We start from the raw sequence: 19096 nt of genomic DNA on the forward strand, positions 1-19096 counted from the left end.
TCACACAATTCAGATAATAAATGCAGATGTAGTGGTTCGTTTCTGCACAATATGCTGTTGTAGATAAGAGAATGAATGCGTGTTGGCGCACTGTTGTCTCACTTCACTGCAGAAAACCTCTATCAAGCTAGCACTAATAAACGTGCACATTACCATAGCAACCTCTGCAGTCTCTTGAAAGAGCAGGGTTCTCCTGTGTTGACCCCAGGGAGACATCTATTTTATTCGGTATCCAATGAAACAGACAAAGGGATCGTTATACAAATAAACAGTGTGGGGCGGTGGCACAGCAGGTTTAGGGCATACAGTATGCGGCTTCTGTCCCTTAGTTTTGCAGATTTGTTCAACTGATAAGGATGCTGTTGTACGACAAATTAAATATATAGTTTTTTTTTTTTATTTCTTTAATATTTATTTGTTAGTAATCCCTTTTTAAAGACCTCTTAGCTTTGAGACTCCTAACAACCTTTAATGACCACAACGTTGATATTTCCAAAGTGTTCCCAACACCAGAAATCAATCAGTGCGATCAAGGTTATCCTGCGGAATACAGCAAATTCAAAATATAAAAACTTTAGTAGCCTTGATATTGACATTCAGAGTACATTTGAGATGTCGCTTGTTGTTTTGTTACAATGCTGCTGTACTGTAACACTGACAGAAGATTTGTTTGAAAGTCAAAGTGACTTGTTTGCAAATAAGGTTTTACTCATTGATGAAAAGATGAATTGATAAATCACACAAGTTAGCTTTAATGTATTATATATTAATGAATATTTGAGTGTAATACCACAGTTTGATATCATATGAAACATATAAGATACGTGATTTAATCGATTTCATACATGCTATGATTAATTGATTTCAAAGAAGCAATTATTATAGGAAATTGCTAGGAAATTTCTTTTTTTAAAATGTTAATGTCGTTCGTTTGACCACACAAATAATTTATTTTTTCTTCCTGTTCTATTTATGTGCATGTCCATTACATCATCCATACAAGAACTTTCATGATTAGATAAAATGGTTGAGGCCAGGGTTTCAAGTTTCTGCATAAGAATGAATTATAGCCTTGGTATGGCACAGTATTGAAGCCAGTTTGCCATGAATTGATTGCCAGTGGAGGTAAGGCAGTGTGCCCTGCTCCGTTCCTTGCCAACAATATGCGAAAGATTAGTAAACATGTAACAACTGTTAGTTGTGACAAGGATAATACGTTTTAAATATTTACTTCAGATTCCTCCAATTCTCCGAACCATGCAATGAATAATCAAATGCACATATGGCTGAGAGATGAATACAGTGGTACTGTGTCTCGGAGAAAAACTGCCTGTAAGTAACGTGATAACATTAAACTCTTTGGCAGAATTTAGTGGCACGTCACTGAATAATTATGCATGTTTAAATTGCAAACTAAATACTTACTTAGTTGCAATAGGATTTAAATGACTAGACTCAAAGGTACATAGTGGATTAGTGTTTCAGTCTGTGCCATGCTGAACTGGCTGGTATCTCATTGCAAATACAACAAGCATTAAGTAGTAAGGGGCAGCTACTGACCTATTGTAGATACAGTAGGTCAGTAGCTGTCCCTGTAGATACAGTACCTTCCTGTAGTATTCCAGTGTTCTGGTTGTAAAGTCCTCTGGGATCAGTCTCCCAGATATCCCAATGTTGTTCACGATTGATGCAAGTAGAGGTGCAACACCATTATAATCGATTGAAGATCAAATACCATTTTAATACAATTTATTCCTAATAAAGTTCCAGATGAAGGCTGGTTGGTTAAAACATATTAGCAATGTTATGCTTTGTGCATGAAATATTTTATATATATATATATATATTTTTTTTTTATTTTTTTTTTGATGGAAGTGTGGACTGGCAAAGTGTTATCTGCAACCTGTTTCAGTGTTGTGTTTAGAATTACTTTTAAATGTCCATCTGAAACCTTGCCAAGCGTTTTTTTTTTTTTTCTATTAGTTTCGTCATTAAGAAACTATTTAGCTATTCAAATCTAGTTTTTGAAGCTTTTAAAGCTGTTTTATGTATATAAATGTATACTTTTTTTCTTGTCAGCAACTAATAGACATGATTATACAAGTTTTTGTTTTTGAATTGAGGTGTAGGTTGCATTATTCAATTGATCTTTGTGCTTCTTTTGAAGATTTATTATGGTTACGTTACCTTCATTAGGAAGAGAGATTGCAGTTTCATGTAGCAAGTTAACCATCGCAAGGTTGTTAATATTGTGTGTCGTCACAAGCCTAAGCTGCATTTCTGTTTCAGCTCATCCATCTCAAACCGGTGTTTTAGGTGTTGACCATATTATACTAAATTGATTCTATAATGGTGGTTAACAATCTGCATTTGTTCATTGCTATTACCAAAAACAATATGGACTATCTGTATTGATGCCATTATTCATTATCTCAAATCTATATTCCTCTAATAGGGACTGTGGTGGTGTACAAGGAACCTGTCAAGATACAGCTAACATAATGTATGCGTGGGCGAGGGACGCTCCACCGACAAAATTACCCCGAGGTACCAAAGTCATTTCATTTAAATCATTGTTCATATCTTTATGCTCATGTGATTGCTGCCTTTATTTTCTAATTATTAGCATGCATATTAATCAAAAGTAGCGGACCACGAGACATTCCATTTGCTTCAGATAACATGAGATTCTGAGTAGTTGTAGGTTGCTATGTTTTGTAAATTCGAGACCTCTAAACAACCTTTTTTATTATTAATAAATCCCCAAATGTTTAAAATAAGAAAGCAAAGCATTGTTGAGTTTATTGAAATGCTTGTTTTTTTTTTTCTCATTCTAAGGAGTTGGATTTAAAGTTGGTAGTGATGCTGGAATTACACATTTTGTGCTTCAGATTCACTATGGAGATATTGCAGCATTTCGGGGTAAGATCTCTTATAATGCCTGTTTCTGCATAAACAGAAATGTGTTTTTCTTTTTTACTTAACAGTTGTTTTAATTCATACAGAATTCCTGAATAACATTCATGTTTTTGTTTTTTGGCTATATTTGTGCTGGCGATTTCATATCTAAATAATTTCATAGGCTGTGTTTGAAATGAAAGCATGAAGATCAAGGGAACTGGGTGAATAAAGATGTGAGTCTGCAGTTGATTCTGTATTCAACAAGTGTACACTTCAGTCTGGAACTCTGCAGGAGTGGACACTTGTTTTCTCGGCTCAATCAGCTCTTACTGTTGACTTAACAGTAATAGCCTTGTCTTGCTAGTCTAAGATGTTTTAATCTCAAGTGTTGGCTACCACTTGCAGAATTTTGTGTCTGGTAATGTCACTGAATGATAGAAAATAGAAAACTACTCATTCTAAATTCTCTTGTTGAAGTTAACAAGAAGGCAGGTAAAGCGGTCGGGAATTTGCTGTTGAGGTGAATGTGTGGAAAGAAAGGCAATAATACGAATACCTGTGTAAATGGGATAGGCAAACAAAACCATACAACTGTCACATTCTGAACACTGGATAATCCACACTAATGTCATGTCACCATTATCCAGCCTATGGTAAATTCAGAGCAACCTCAATTATCCAAAACACCTTATTTTAAAACAAAATGTGTGTCGTCTGAGGAGTTAGATAATTGAGTGTCTCTGCTTGTTAAAAAGCATTTAAAAAAGTAACCTTATTAGGGGCACCGTGTTATACAGTATGTGAACCTCGTGGAGATCGATTTGTGCTGATACATCTTTGTGAGTTTGTGAACAGGGCTGACATGATCATGTAATAAAACTGGTTTTATTCTTGGCAGCACAGCCACAGAAATCAAGAAAAGTATCACGCTGTGATTTGATAAGTCAGTAAATATATTGGAAAGTTAGTCAGGCATGTACCAGTGCACGTAGGCTCAATAATTGCAATGTAAACATAACAGTTACTGCATCAGACCCCCAGACAAATTACTGATAGACAAGAAAAGTAGGCATACTGGGTAATGTAGCTACGTCTGCCCTTGAGAGAGTGACTTGAATGTCTAGATCAAATACTAGGACACTACAATTTGGATCAAGAACTACCAGACAAACCAGATATTCCTGTTTTATTACACATTTCAGTTATACTTATGTAGGTGTCTTGTCGTAACATTATCTTGGAGTAAATGCAAAAACTGTTTTAGCCTTTTTCTTGCATCATTAATGTGTGTCTGATCTTCACAGTTGAGATGTTTAATATGCATTACATTCCTCAGGATATTTCAGTTGGCATTTTAAGGAGTTCTCTAGTTTATTATTATTATTCTTATTATGGTGATTGTTTATTTTAGCAGACGCCTTTATCCAAGGCGACGTACAGAGATTTAGCAAAGATGCATTATAGTCTTTGGTTTTGGTTGTCCAGATATATATTTTTTCCAATCATTTATGAAGAAATCCAAAAAAGGTACTAACTCAAAAATTAGAAATTATTTCCTTTATTTTAAATTAAAACATTTTTTTTTTAAATGTGCAGTTCTCAGTCACGAACATGTTTTTAATTTAAAATAAAGGAAATAATTTCAAATTTTTGAGTGCAGACCTTTTTTGTTTCTTTTTTCTTTATAGTTTATGTCTACGCACCACAACGAACAATTTTGTTTACAAAGCGCAGGTTATTTTGCTTTTTTTCCAATCATTTATGAAATAATACTTTTCATTTTTTGTTGTGTAATATTGAAAGGTCAAAATGTTATTGTCTGTCATGGTTTTATTAATTGATAAGTTGGATGCAGTGTGTTAGCAATCTGACATTGTTGATTTGGCAAATCATATGGAAAGAGTGACCATTTAGTCCACTCCATGCTGTTTAGCAAACACTGAAACCTCCATACACAGCAAGCACAGCCTTTTCTCACCACATGTTAATGTTGTAATGATGAGTAAAGACATAACACAAAAGAAAACAGATCCTGAAGAGCAAAAAGACCACATCTGTTTGTTTGTATCACAGCACAAGAAAAGCACATAATTAGGTGACCTGGACAAAAGAATCCAACATCATGCACAAGTGAGATGCCTCCTGCTGAGTGTCGTGCTTGAGATGAATAACCTCATTGATTTTCAAACACTGATTAATCACAATCACAAATCCCTATCATATTACCCAGGAGGTGCTCCGTGCTAACAAGAGAACGAAAAGGGCTTTATGCCTGTGCTTGAACTTTTTAACAAGATTAACTTTTTATTAATATATACTGTATTTGACATCGGTCCCAGAAGAGTTGCATTACAGCTACTGTAGTGATTTTAGCAAGAAGATCTTCCCTCTAATATAATTAACAAAGCTCAGTCCGTACTGGCATCCTGATGATGAACAGGGCTGCTAGGTAATAGGTTTTTAGATGAGAACAGAATTAGTATGCATCTTGCGTGCTTTGGTGTTTTGTTTTGTGTTTATTTTATTTTTTTAATTGACAGCACTGGGGGCTGAAACCCTCTGTTTATACATATAGCAGGTACACCACTGGCAGCTGCAGCACACTTTTCCCTTACTGTCCCTCCCAATAAGCTACGGTCCTGCCCTTGGGAGGTGGTGGAGGGGAGTACCCTCTCGGGAGCAAGAGCATCGTTCCGCCTGCTCTGCTGACTAATCGTTGGTCTTTTCAAAAGTCTGCCTCGGTGTCTATTCGGTTATGGAAATTGTGTTTGAGGTTTTTTTAGTTGTGGACATCTGGGTGAGACCACCAGAAGTAATTTCACATATGTTTGCCCATTCCCCTCGCCCCCTCTCAAAATGAATAATACAAAGATTAGTTATTTTTTAAATGATATTCTCACAATGAATACCTGTCTGGAGTCAAGCTAGGGAGCTTCAGGTGAAAAGCTTCATGTGATACTGTCAATCCAATGAGTCACAAAATCCCAGGACAATCTGAATAAAGCTTTCCAAGCTGAATAAAAAAGAAATAGTGTAAGTCTTAAGTAAGAACATTGGTAACATTGTGTTAATCTGGTTCCCTTTCTTTATAAATCATACAGTACCTCAGAGGCTGTGTGGTCCTGTGGTTAAAGAAAAGGGCTTGTAACCAGGAGGTCCCCACGGTTCAAATCCTGGCTCACTCACTGACTCACTGTGTGACCTTGAGCGAGTCACTTAACCTCCTTGTGCTCCGTCTTGCGGGTGAGACGTTGTTGTAAGTGACTCTGCAGCTGATGCATAGTTCACACACTCAAGTCTCTGTAAGCCACCTCGGATAAAGGCGTCTGCTAAATAAATTAATAATTTTATAATGTTATTTTTTATTATAATTTAAAAAAATAACTTATTTTAATTGTTGAGATTTACTATTTTCATTCAATATGTATGATTATTAGACTATTTGCACATTATTTCATACTTTAGTCTTTTATACACTATACCTGGGAAGAAAGTTTGTTAACATTCTCCAAAGTTGGAAATATATATTTTTTTTATATATTTAACACATGTCTGCGATTAACCACAGATTGAGAACGCGGTTTGGTAAATATTTTTTTTTAATGTATTGTATTGTATTGTATTGTATTGTATTGTATTTTGAGTAATATGTACAGTCAAACATTTTATATTCCTGTTTTTTTTTGGAAATTGAGAGTGTGAATTGGTGAGCTCATGTTGCTGATATTGATTGATAGTAATGATAGTAAATCACTTTTTTTTAATTGTATCCTTAATATTTTTATTTCTACCTTATTAAACCTTGATCTTCTGATAATGAGAGCATGTCCACATGGAAAATGTATATCCATTTATTTAGGAACTACAATGTGACTGACGTTAATATAGAACATTAAACAGTATATTGTCTGTCCTTACCATAATAATATTGATTTTAATTTTCAGATAACCACAAGGACTGTTCAGGAGTTTCTCTTAGAATGACATCTAAACCGTAAGTGTTTCCTTAAGAATCCTCATCATTGTACACCACAATTTACAGTAAAGGACAAAAGGAGATATTTATGAAATGCCTGTTTTCTTCTCCAATAAATGTAATGATATTTAAAAAGTATACAATCATTTTTATAGTAAAATTATTACGTTCATTGCTATTGGATACAAAGTAAATACTGCACTTCACTGTAGTGTTTATAGGCTGATGCCATGTGATGTTGTAAGGAGCGAGACTGACTGTGACTGCAGAATGCTTCATACTGAGGGCTAGTTTGGAAAGTGTGGATATCATACTGCTTTAGTATGTGTCATTTGATAACCCGAGAAAATATATTGAGACAACTGTCTCATTGCCATAGGAGCGCTAGAGGCATTATTGATAAGGTATAACTCCTAAGTGTCCTGAGTAGTACTCCTATGTAATATGGGTAAAATCAAGTAAAATGCAGAGATGTCAACAAAAGCAAGTTGAACATTACATCTGATTTTTAAACAATGGCCTTTATGAAAACAGAGTGTTTTTAGTTTTAAAAAATCAATGTTCTTGCTTAATTTTTTTTATTTGTACCTTTGAACAAGATTAAGTCCTCATTGACTGTACTCTACACTAGTAGTGTATAATAATACATTGTTTTATACATTTAACAGAGCGGGTAATAGATTGTAACAGCTGTTCTTTTGTAAAAATTAATATGTCAATTTCTTGCTACAGACAGCCTTTGATTGCTGGCATGTATCTCCTCATGTCTGTGGATACAGTTATACCACCAGGGAAAAACGGTGAGTGAAAGTCCTGGAACTGATTTATCATTTTCATTGTAACTGCTCAGCATTTACATCCTTTTGATGTTCCATCTGACATTGAACATTGTGAGTAGTAAAATATAATGCTGCTTTGGATTTTTGGGTTTGTGGTGTTGTTGCTACTCTTAATTTTCCAGGACCGTACTTAGTTTAAAGAACAGTGTATTTAATCAAATTATACATTTGGTGTTTCAGGGATTTTGCACAATTATTTGTTTTATACTGTAAATGAAAGAACTATGATTTCTGGCTTCTTGCTGTTTTTCAAAGACGGCCTGGTAATAAGGTCTATCGGTAAAATACCATGTCACTCTGCATAGATGATCAAGAAAGTGCTTGGTTATATGTTGATAACAAAGCAAGACCCCAACTGTGTTCAGCACCATGTCCTGTAGAGCTTCCTTTTCTTAATTCATTTTCAGAAGTATACTGCTGCAGTGTATCCTAATAGATTTGTTTTGGGTTGCCAGTGATCTTATTCCCTACAAAGATTGCTATCATGACTCTTTAAAGTAACGCTAAAATGATTCAACTTAATTAATGCATGTAAATAGATTCTGCCTTCAGTGAACATGTTTGTTCAAGTATTTCCAGGATGAAATTAAATTTCAAAAGCTGTGATCGTCTAACCCCGTCCAGAACAAATAGAGATTTACAGGCAGCTCAATAACAGTGTTAAAAAGCATTGTGTGTTTTATACGATACTAACATTCACACCCTTTTGTTCTGAAAGCTGTAACTATTCAATTCTCAACCTAGTTAATCCTCATTGTCATTGCCTGTTCCATAACTTGCAGTGTAAAAAAGCTGAGTACACATTCAATTATATATTATTGCATATAAAATAATCATCATTTAAATGTTTATTATGGTAGACACTTATATTATGGTAGATATGTCTGGTCTTGGAAGTAATGACAGACCAAAAACTGCCCGGCCCATCTTGTGGTAGAAAACAAGCCAAAAAATAGCAGCATGTTATGAATTCTTATTGGTTTTCTTTGTTGTGCATCAGCTGAGGAGAAGAAAAGGTTAGATGTTTGCTGTGGTGATGTTAGAATTGTGTGATGGGTTTTTCAAAAACAAGAAAATGTGAAATTCATGGTTTTATAGAATGGTGTTTTGTGGACATCTCTGTAGCTGAAATGTGTTTGCCGACAATCTGGGGAAAAATCAATTTAGATGAGAAAAAGCATGCTGTGTGGTTTGCAACTGCTGTGGCTGTCCTTTTAGTAATATAACCATAGGATGTCAAAGTTGATAGACATTAATTATTTATGTTCCAGTCCCACTGTACAACAGAAGTATATGTAGAAAGAAGACATTTCTGATAGATAAAAAGACCAGCCTTTTAAATGAAGATATGTTTATTGATCATTTTTGTTAACCTGGATGGTTGTCCCATTGTTCTCCTGTGTATGAACGTATTCTTGCCTGAATATGTTTTCTCTCTTTTTGTCTGTTTGCCATTACTGAAAAAGGATCAACCCTATAAAGATGTAATATACTGTTAACCAAGTTTATAAATTTCAAGAATAGAGGAAGCAATCTCATTGGCTAACAAGTGTTCCAACCTGTGCAAAGATACCACCATACCAGCATGGCTCAGAACTTTCAGAACCACTCTGCTTCATTCATTTGACAATCAATTCACTGGTAGGGGTGGGGTAGGCAGTGGGGTGCCAGTTTATCAGCATATTAACACACTACAGGGTATTCAAGTATGGTCCAAAACTTGTTCGGCTGTTGGACATATTTGAACACACCGTTGCTTTCTAACCCAGACATATTAAACACAATTTGGGAGTGAAAAACTCCTTTAGGGCTGCTGCTTCTTCTTCTTCAATGTTTATGTAACCTATATGAACATAGACAATCAGAAACAGTAACATTTATATTTGTTTAGATATGCTTCATAATTCCAGAAGATCCAGTTTGTAAGTTGCAAGGCATTGATCATTGGGTTTGCATATCTTAAAAATGGTTTAGTTATTTAATGATATCTGTTGATGTTGTGCTTTTGGTTATCAGTAATTTCCATTTATTTTGTTTGCAGTTGTTAATGCTGACATTGCCTGCATGTACAGGAAGTATCCAATTTACCCTTTTGCATTCCGAACGCACACACATCGTTTAGGTAAGGATGTCTTGTCGAATTGAGAATATTCAAGGGTTTGTACTGTCAATATTCAATGACATTAAGGGAAATTGCTTTATTTTATCTAATGGAAATTAGAACAGCTCAGTAAAGTTACTGTACCTGCTTATTTGACAGGAAAAAGTACCGGTAATTGGATGTTCAAACTGTTTGCCTGATTTCCTTTTAAATGATCAGTTAGGGAAAACTTAATGAGACCAAAATCTGTGTTTTATTTGTGTATTATAGTAAAAAGTCAATTACATTACAAAATAGTTTTAATATTCATACATCAATGAATAAATAATGTTTGATTCAAGAAGGAAAACAAACTGGAAAGCATTTGTAGTACACAGTCACCCAGGGATCATACTTCGGTCCAAAATTGAATGTGATCATGGGACACAGCAGCTGTAAGTTAGGATGTGATTTAAATGCTGTTCATTCATCTTGTTTGCACTGGTATGTATTTCAGTTACAACATGACGTGATGTTATGTAAACCAAATTATTTTATTACCTTTTCAGGTAAAGTGGTAAGTGGATACAGAGTACGAGATGGGAAGTGGACTTTAATTGGCAGACAGAGTCCTCAATTACCCCAGGTATATGCTTTCATTTCCATTTAATGAGGACATTTTAATATTGGCTTTGATAAAAAAAAGAAAAGACTGGGAAAGAGGCAGATGTGCGTTTGTTTGTTTCACTTGAGTGAAACTGATGGAGGTTGACTTTTCTGCATTAGAGAGGCTGACTACTTTACCAAATGGGACAGCAAGAGGCCTGCTTTGAAACAGAGCTTGATCTTAAATTATTTATCGTTGGAACAGCGGTTAGAGGTTAAAATCGCTGCCTGGCATCATTACAAACCAGATATCTTGTATGATGCAGCAGATATATCAATCTGTATAAGTTATAAGATGTAATCAGTCAGTACGTTTACATGACAAATGTTTTCGGAAAACTGAATCAGAAAACTGATTTTCTTAAAACGTCACTTTTCTGTGTTTACGTGATTTAACGATAGAAAATCTAATTAGAATTCAACTGTATACATGGATTGAAGTTTTCGGAAAACGCAGGAAGTTTTCGGAAAACGCAGGATATTTTCGCATGCAAAGTACTGTAGTATCCTAAGTACGATTTGAACAGACATTTTCTCTGCGATAGAATGGAGACCAATCCAATAACAAGTGCTTTGTCGAAGTGCCAGGTCTTAAATTCAAAGATTACTATCCTATACCTCTTTTTAGATTCCCCACAATGTGCAACCAGCCTTTCCAACAGCTCATCCTGTTCTATATTACCAGTTTCTTTTGCAGACATTATTTTAAATTATCACGTAATTTTAAAGGTGGAAAACATGTGCTGCTTCAGTATAGGCTATTAAAAAAATACATACGGACAAATATTACTTATCCCTAACTTATTATTATTATTAATTTCTTAGCACTTACAGTTTATACACTTAGTCGTAAACAAAAATACATTTCAAGAATCACAGTACAAGTATTAATACAATTAAGAGCAAGATAAAATACAATGACTTCGGTTCTAGCAAGTACAAGTATATGACAAAATAAGATTCAATAACGGAGCAAATGGATCCATGCAGACTGACTACATATTATTATTACTTTCTCTGTTTTCTAAAACCACGTGCAGGAATGAAGGTCAAAGTTTGCACATGTGCAGTACGCTATCAGAATAAGTGTTCAGAGAAGTGTGTTTACATGATATACATTTGGTTTGTTTTCGGAATTGAATCGGAAATTTCTAGGTGCTGTTTTCCGAAAACTGACCTAAGGTATATTCCGATACATTTTCCGAAAACTGTGTTTACATGACTTTTGATATCGGAATTAGTTTTCGGAAAACTTAGTTTTCGAAAAATATCGGAATTCTTATGGTCATGTAAACGCACTGAGTGACAGATCACATTCTAGATATTATAATCTCAAATGTTGAAATATATTGTTGTGGTGCAGGATAACAGCAGTGCCCCCCTCCCCCCTTTCTCATGTCATAGCATTATGAAAACCGACACATTTAAGCTCCAAGAGGCGTTGCTTAAAGATTTAACATTGAAATTAATTATACATGGTGTTTAAAATTGCAGAGAGAATAACCTCTTGGAGTAACTCTCCACTAAAACAATAAGTAAGGATGAACTGGATTGAGGAACTGGAACGTGTCATCAAACTAAACAGAATTCATGAAGATTAGGGTTGGCATGAGTGGTTCTGTAGGCCATAAAATAGCTATTTCATACCCTGAGGTGGACACCCAGAAGTAGAGCTAATAATGTAGAGAGACATTGCAAACTAAGATTACATGCATTCATAACCTTACTGAATTCTTGTATAGCTTTAACTGGATTGTGCTAAACTGCACTTATTGTCCCCTGCGGGGGATGCTGATACTCTGCAGTAACATGTTAACAAATAATGAGAGAACCACTTAACCCAATTGTGATGAAACATGGGAATGACATCCTTGGCACAAGTTATTGAGAGTAGGTCTATTATATTCTGGAGAATTATGGAAGCTCGGTCAGTATATCTACACCTGGTAAGGACATTCTATGGAACAAGTTATTTTGAATATCAGAATCTAGGAATATAAAGAGACTGGTGTACAGTAAGTACAACATGCAAATGTAATGATGGACATTTTTACATCTACTATGGAAGTGCGATGCTGTACTGATGCCATAGCTGTCATTTTGTATTTTCAGTATGGGAGAGGATATGTGTTACTGATATACTTGTTTACACTTTCTTTTTTTGTTCAGATTACCAAGCAAATCCTAAATATTAGCTGTGTAATCTGTAGCTTTCCAGACAACACACATGGGCTGTCTGAACTCGGTGACCTTTCGCAGCTGTTTTGTCTTAGCAATTTGATTCAGTACTGTTTTAAGAATGATTGCATCCTAGGTCCCTGTGGAAAAATACAAGCGAGTCGGCGACTTTGCAAAAGAAACAGAGGACACAATAGAGAAAGTGCTGACAAAGAATCGATGTTTGTTTCTTTTTTTTTTGTTATTTCTTTGCCATTTTATAACACCTGTAGAGGCTTCCTGTAGAGCAGGGGTGCACAGCCTTATTTTAGTGAGGGCCAGATCACGAAAAAGACAACTGGCCAAGTTCACAATGAACTTAAGTTTTTAGTACTTGCATTCACTCTGGGGTGCAGTCCAATTAATGTTGCAGTTCTTCTCAGTTACCAGCTGAGGGATATTGGGCTCCAGTGAAGTGGTCGCTACTCTAAGCACTGCATGCAGGTTATCATCTGTCAGACTTGTTCTGAGGTGTGACTTGTTTAGCCTCATAAGGGAAAATACCTGTTCACAGATATAAGTGCTTCCAAACAAAGACAGCAATTTCAAAGCTTCTCTGCTAAGATTAGGAAACGATTGTGGTCCAGTGATGGGTAGAATTCTAGGAGAGGCAGGTCCCTGTGTTTGCTCTTCAGTGCAGTGGAACACTGCAGTTCAATAACTTCAAGCTGGAGGTCGTCAGGTACACTTTCTGCATCAACAGAGAAGGGATCCGTGAAGAGTTTAAAAGAGGCTCGCTCTTGAATTGCTCAAATCTGCTGGCAAACAGCCCATGTAGTTCTTTCAGGACACTTGCATGGCGTTTCCAGTTATATGTCTCTTCACGCGGAAAGGCTTGTTGACATGTTTCAAAGTGTGTCAGCTGCCCTTTCTCGATCTGGTTTGTGAACAGCTTTAATTTCATTTCAAATGCACACACTGCCTCAAACAAATCACAAATGAGATGCTGACTTCCTTGTGACTTTAGGTTTAAATAATTTAAATGTCCTGTGATATCAGTCAAAAAAGCCAGATCAGCAATCCAGTTGCTTTCTTCCACAACAGACGTGTCTCTTCCCTTCTCTTGCAGAAAATGTTTTATTTCTTTTTGCAGTGAAAAGGACGTTCCCTCGGCTAAGCCATCTCACTTCATTGTGATAAATCAGGTCACTGTAAGTGGCGCTGATAGTCTCCAAAAAAGACTGAAATTCACGATGATTCAAAGATCGCGAACGAAGTAAACGGTGGATGCAACAAAGTCCATAATTTCTTTAAACTTCAGGTATTTTGCACACAAGGCCTCCTGGTGTATTATACAATTATCGTAGCGCAGCTCGATCCCCGATGTGCTTTTTTAAACACTCTATAAAACCGTTAGTCTTGCCAACCATAGCCGGAGCACCGTCGGTTGTCACCCCCACCAATTTATCCCACTGCAAATTAAAATCTTTCAACAGCTTTCTTAAAAGCATTAAAGATGTCGGATTCAGTGGTTCTTACATGCAGAGAAACGAGAGATGCCAGCTCCTGGTTTACTTCAAATGTTTCTGTCACTCCATGAACGAAAATTAAAAGTTGGGCTGTACCAGTGGCATCGTTGCTTTCGTCCAGAGCAGCAGAGAAATACACAATATTTTTGCATTTGCTTTTTAGCTGATCATAGCTATTTCCAGACATGTCTGCTATGCGTCTCTGCATAGTCATTCTGGAAAGACAAACTTTTTTAAAGGAATCTTTATTTTCTTTGCAAACAGCATCACATATTTGCATCAGTCTTTTACGAATTCCCCATTGGTAAAGGACGTGATGATTTTGCAATTCGCTGCGCGACTTTGAAACTTGCTATTGTAGCAGCTTCAGGTTCCTTCTTTTTCTGTTCAAAAACACCTTGCTGTCCCAGTAGTTGTGTTTTGAGAGGCTCCAGTTTTTTGTTTGTGCTTCTCCCAGCAATTCTTTGTATTTTGGGATGTTTTGTCTCATAATGGTGCCGTATATTGTATTCTTTGGCAACTGTGACGCATTCAAGGCAAATGAGGCACATATGGACAACGGGTTTGGATTCAGCAAAAATATTTTTCTGTCCACTCTGGGTTAAATTTTCTGTGTTCAAGATCAATTTTTCTTTTTTTACTTGTACATGGCTTTCACAGAGACATGTTTTCAGACGCTACGGAGGCAGCCTACCATAGTTTTGTGAAAGTATAAAAATATTTTACCTCAAATAATCGCAGAGCAACAACCATAAACGTGAATCGCTGTCTTCCGTTTAGCATCTAGCTGGCGCCTGTCTCCGAACCTTACGTCATGCTTTCCAAGGTCTGCTGTACTGTATTACTATTGGCTACCATGACAGAATCCCACCCAAACGGGCTGGGCTTGTGTATATTCCACACACTTCTAAACTTTAATCACCTCTGTCTGTCAAGTTATACTGTAATTATATTGGCTAACATGATACAAGGCATTTTGAGGCGTCTACCACTCACACTCACTGTTAGTAGACTGGGTGTGAGTCATGTGTGGGTTCTCTCATGTGTGGGTTTCCAGTGAGCGGTGGCTGACATAGAACTTCTGATTATTTTTTTTTTGACAGGGTGTATTTTCTTAAAGGTGCGGGCCGTGTTTCATTTATAATATAAAAGTCCTTACAGGCCATATTAAAGCAGTCAGCGGGCCGTATGTTGTGCACCCCTGCTGTAGAGGCATGATTTGCATAGACTTAGGTATTGAGTAGTGGGTGCCAAAATCTTGATTCCACACATTGAGCTATTGAGAGGTGATTAGACAGATCTATGTGAGCATGTGTGGTGGTTGTTGTTTTTTTTTTATGGTACATTATTAGGATATCTAGTTGACATGCTCCTGTGCTTGTCTTCTCTACCTGTTGCATTTTTTACTTCGTGTGAACCCTACTTGTAAACACTTTTTGTTTGTTGATTTACCTTATGCTCATGCCTTAACTGGTTTAATTTCTGGTTTTCCACAGGCATTCTACCCAGTAAGCAGTGCTGTTGATATCAGATATGGAGACACAATAGCTGCTAGATGTGTCTTTACAGGGGAGGGAAAGACAAGTACTACATACATTGGGTGAGTTTTTTAAATTGATTCACCTATTTTTTTATTTGGCCTTCATTGGATTTTTTCCTGTTGAGTTTGTTTTTTTAATCCTCAAAAATGTAAGTGCACAAAAAAGTTGGTGGACAACACTGGACATGTACCCCACTAACAGAAAGGAAGTCCTATTTTTCAGTTTGAAGAAGCCATTATTATAATTGAAAAAAAAAAAATATATATATATATATATATATAACATCATATTTAAGATGTGTTTTGCGTTTTCAGTACCTTGGTAAGCATTTAGTTTTTCTGTATGGTTTGCCATTTATGCAGTTCTCTGGGTACTGGTAAATATTATAATTCGTCAGACAAGTCAAGAATACTTTGCATGTACAAGAATGCCAAATACATTCAGCAATTTAGCTTGCTGTTCTAATGAAACAGAATAGAACGGCTACATATTCCTGAAAGTAACAAGTAGTTTTTTTTTGCTTTTGTATCTATTTTTTGTATACATTTTCTTTCTTGTCCTTTCTATATGTGAAGTGAAGCTGTAGATATGACACAGACAGCACTGCATTGTAAGCCTTTTAACTGTACTTTTAACTAAGTATTTATGTCATTACTGTCACTTTGGCGTCGTCTCGTGAATCAGAGAAAAAAAAAACAAACATTGTAATTCCAGCCCTCCGTCACCTTCCAGTGGTGTTCCAGGCTGTGACAGGTACACTGACAATGTGAGCCCAGAGACTTGTAAAAGCATCACCAAGCAAAGGAAATGGCTGCTTCCTGTAGTCTCTTGGGAACCTGATTTTTTAATGCATGGAAAAACCCATTTCTTTTTTTGGAACTTTTTCTTTTTGTGTCTGCGTGTCTCTTCCATGTCATTACGGTTGCCATGGTGAATAAATGAATGTTTCATGACACCGGTGAGGAAAGTAGACATTGATGTATTCTTCCAAGTGGTAAATAGAACGCCCCCGTGCCTCTATTTGCTGTCTGTGATAACTAATTAAAATTGTATAGAATGGTACATATTGAATGAGAATGGAGGGGGGGAAAAAACAGTTGAAGAAAGAACTACTATTTGCATTACTAACTAACAATTGGTTATACTGTTAATGTTAATTAATATTAAAATAATGTTAATGATTTACGTACTTTGCTGTTTTTTGTGTCTCTTTTAATGTCGACAGGAGCACTTCAGCAGATGAAATGTGCAATTTCTATATCATGTATTACATGGATGCAAAACAAGCTATTCCATACATGAGCTGCATGCAAGGTGGTAACAATGACATGTTCAGAAATATTCCTGAAGAGGCTAACATTCCAATTCCGGTCAGCCCTGAGGAGATGATGATGATGATGCATGGACATGGACCTCACACAGGTAAAATATATTCTTTACCAGGGATAGCAAGCAAAACAGTACGTTTTACTGTTTTACAAAGTAATGTGTACAATGATCTTTCTGGGGATATAAGATGTCTAGACAACTCAAATGTTCTACAGACATTTATTTATGATTCTTTGAGGTACAGATGTGCAGGCGTGAAGTACGGTATGTGTTTGTGGAATTGGAGGGTGTGCCAAAGTTTGTTTATTTAATTTTTTAAGTGAAATTGGTTAATATGTTAAGATAATACGATATTAACACATTTTATGAATATATTACCTGGGCCCTTACATTTACTGGCCTGCATGTTACTTTTACCCACATTTTGAAAAAATCTACTTTATTGTTTCCACAAAATTTTAATTGGGAGTGAACTAGTAGTGGAAGGGTAACTATGTCATTTTATAATGTACTGTACAAATACATTTTAGATCCTAAAGTTGTAAAGGAAGATTCTGTTCTACAGCAGCCCAAAAGGGAAGAGGAGGAGGTCCTAGACCAGGGTGAGTTTACCATAAGTGAAACTGCAATATAGATTTCATCCTTATCAGAAAAAAAAATGATGCATGTCAAACTGAAACCTGTTAGAGAAACTGGAAGAAAACCCTAATCCTTTTCTATAGTAACCATTACTTTGTATAGCTATGCCAGTGCCATAGATGTTAATTTAAATCTGGGTTCTGTCAGTTTAATGGCATTTATTCATACAGGGAAACACCAAGTTAGTTGGTTAAGTATATATGCATTTCCTTTCTAGAGAAAAAAAAAAAAAGATGTAACCTTCTAAATAGATTGTTTTGGGGGTTAAACACCTACCCCTGCTTTGTTGTTCCTCTATCTTGTTAGTATGTCTCACTCATATTATCTCACTCCAAGCTGCTCAATACTGTTTTCCTATAAGTAGGTATGCCCTGACATGCCTAGAATCATACTTTGACTCCTATGGAAAGTACTTTCAAATCCTGTGATTATAAGATTAGTTATCTTGCTCTGTTTATGTTCTACACACACAAATAAATAAATAATCCATAACTCTTGTAATTCCTTTTGTAATTCCTATGACACCAGAAAATATATATGTTGAAAAATAATACAAATAGATATGCACAGATTATTTGAGCGGTCAAAAAAAATAGTGATGCTGCACAATTTGGTAACTGTTTGTCCTGACCAGCTTTACGAGCCATATGCTTTGAGACCACGGATGTAACTGATGCACAAGGATAGGCAGTCTGAAACCTCTGTTACCATGGACACGGTACACCAGCAATGTTACATCATTTCACATTTTTTTTAGGGGCTCTGCAAAACAAAATCTTTCCTGTGTGTGTGTGTTTGACTGAATACGTGTGGGAGATCTGCATTTCATAAATACCAATTATCATCTGGGTGTGGGTGTTGCGGTTATTCTGTAATCCCATTCCAGTACCAAACACATTAGTAATGTTGTGATAGTTTTCATAGCCACGGGCAAATGTTTCAGATTTATTTTGATAGCAGCCTTGAAAAGAAATGTGGAAGAGAAAATACTTTGTTTATAGTGATCCATTGTGTTTTCTAGTGCAACATAATTTTTCTTCTTCATTGTATATAACCACCCACTACATTTACGTATACATTTTCCAGATGTTAACAACCATCATGTTTTTAGAGGCCTTTTTTGGATTAATCTTTTTTTTTTTCATTATCGGACTCTTTCTTTTTGATGCTAGATACTCACGCTGTGCTCACAGCAGGATTATAACTCCCAGTCACTGCAGAGTCTTTTCGTGAACCAATTCTTGTCCACATGCATACACCGTGAAATGGAAAATATAAGGTTAGCATTGTCCTTGAAATACGTTTGTGAGAGACAAAGCAGACTGATCTCAAAATTGGGATCCCAATATATTATTCTATTCATCCATTCCAAGACCACAGTATTCTGATTATTTGCATTTCACAAAACTTGTAGTTGAGGCACAGTACATGGATACAAG

At 36.0% G+C, this 19096-nt stretch overlaps 1 protein-coding gene across 4 annotated transcripts in view; it reads left to right on the plus strand.

Annotated features, from left to right (window-relative positions):
* Positions 1-19096, plus strand: part of LOC117963343 (peptidyl-glycine alpha-amidating monooxygenase B-like) — a 98545-nt gene that overhangs the window by 42977 nt on the left and 36472 nt on the right. For all 4 annotated transcript variants that reach the window (XM_058992869.1, XM_058992861.1, XM_058992870.1 and 1 more), the window contains exons 6-14: positions 2456-2547; positions 2839-2922; positions 6847-6895; positions 7610-7677; positions 9758-9838; positions 10366-10442; positions 15645-15748; positions 16915-17111; positions 17549-17620. In XM_058992869.1, coding sequence (XP_058848852.1) covers positions 2456-2547; positions 2839-2922; positions 6847-6895; positions 7610-7677; positions 9758-9838; positions 10366-10442; positions 15645-15748; positions 16915-17111; positions 17549-17620 — 824 coding nt within the window. The remainder of the gene's footprint in view (positions 1-2455; positions 2548-2838; positions 2923-6846; positions 6896-7609; positions 7678-9757; positions 9839-10365; positions 10443-15644; positions 15749-16914; positions 17112-17548; positions 17621-19096) is intronic.

Source organism: Acipenser ruthenus, chromosome 2, assembly GCF_902713425.1.
Source record: "Acipenser ruthenus chromosome 2, fAciRut3.2 maternal haplotype, whole genome shotgun sequence".
Lineage (NCBI taxonomy): Eukaryota > Metazoa > Chordata > Actinopteri > Acipenseriformes > Acipenseridae > Acipenser > Acipenser ruthenus.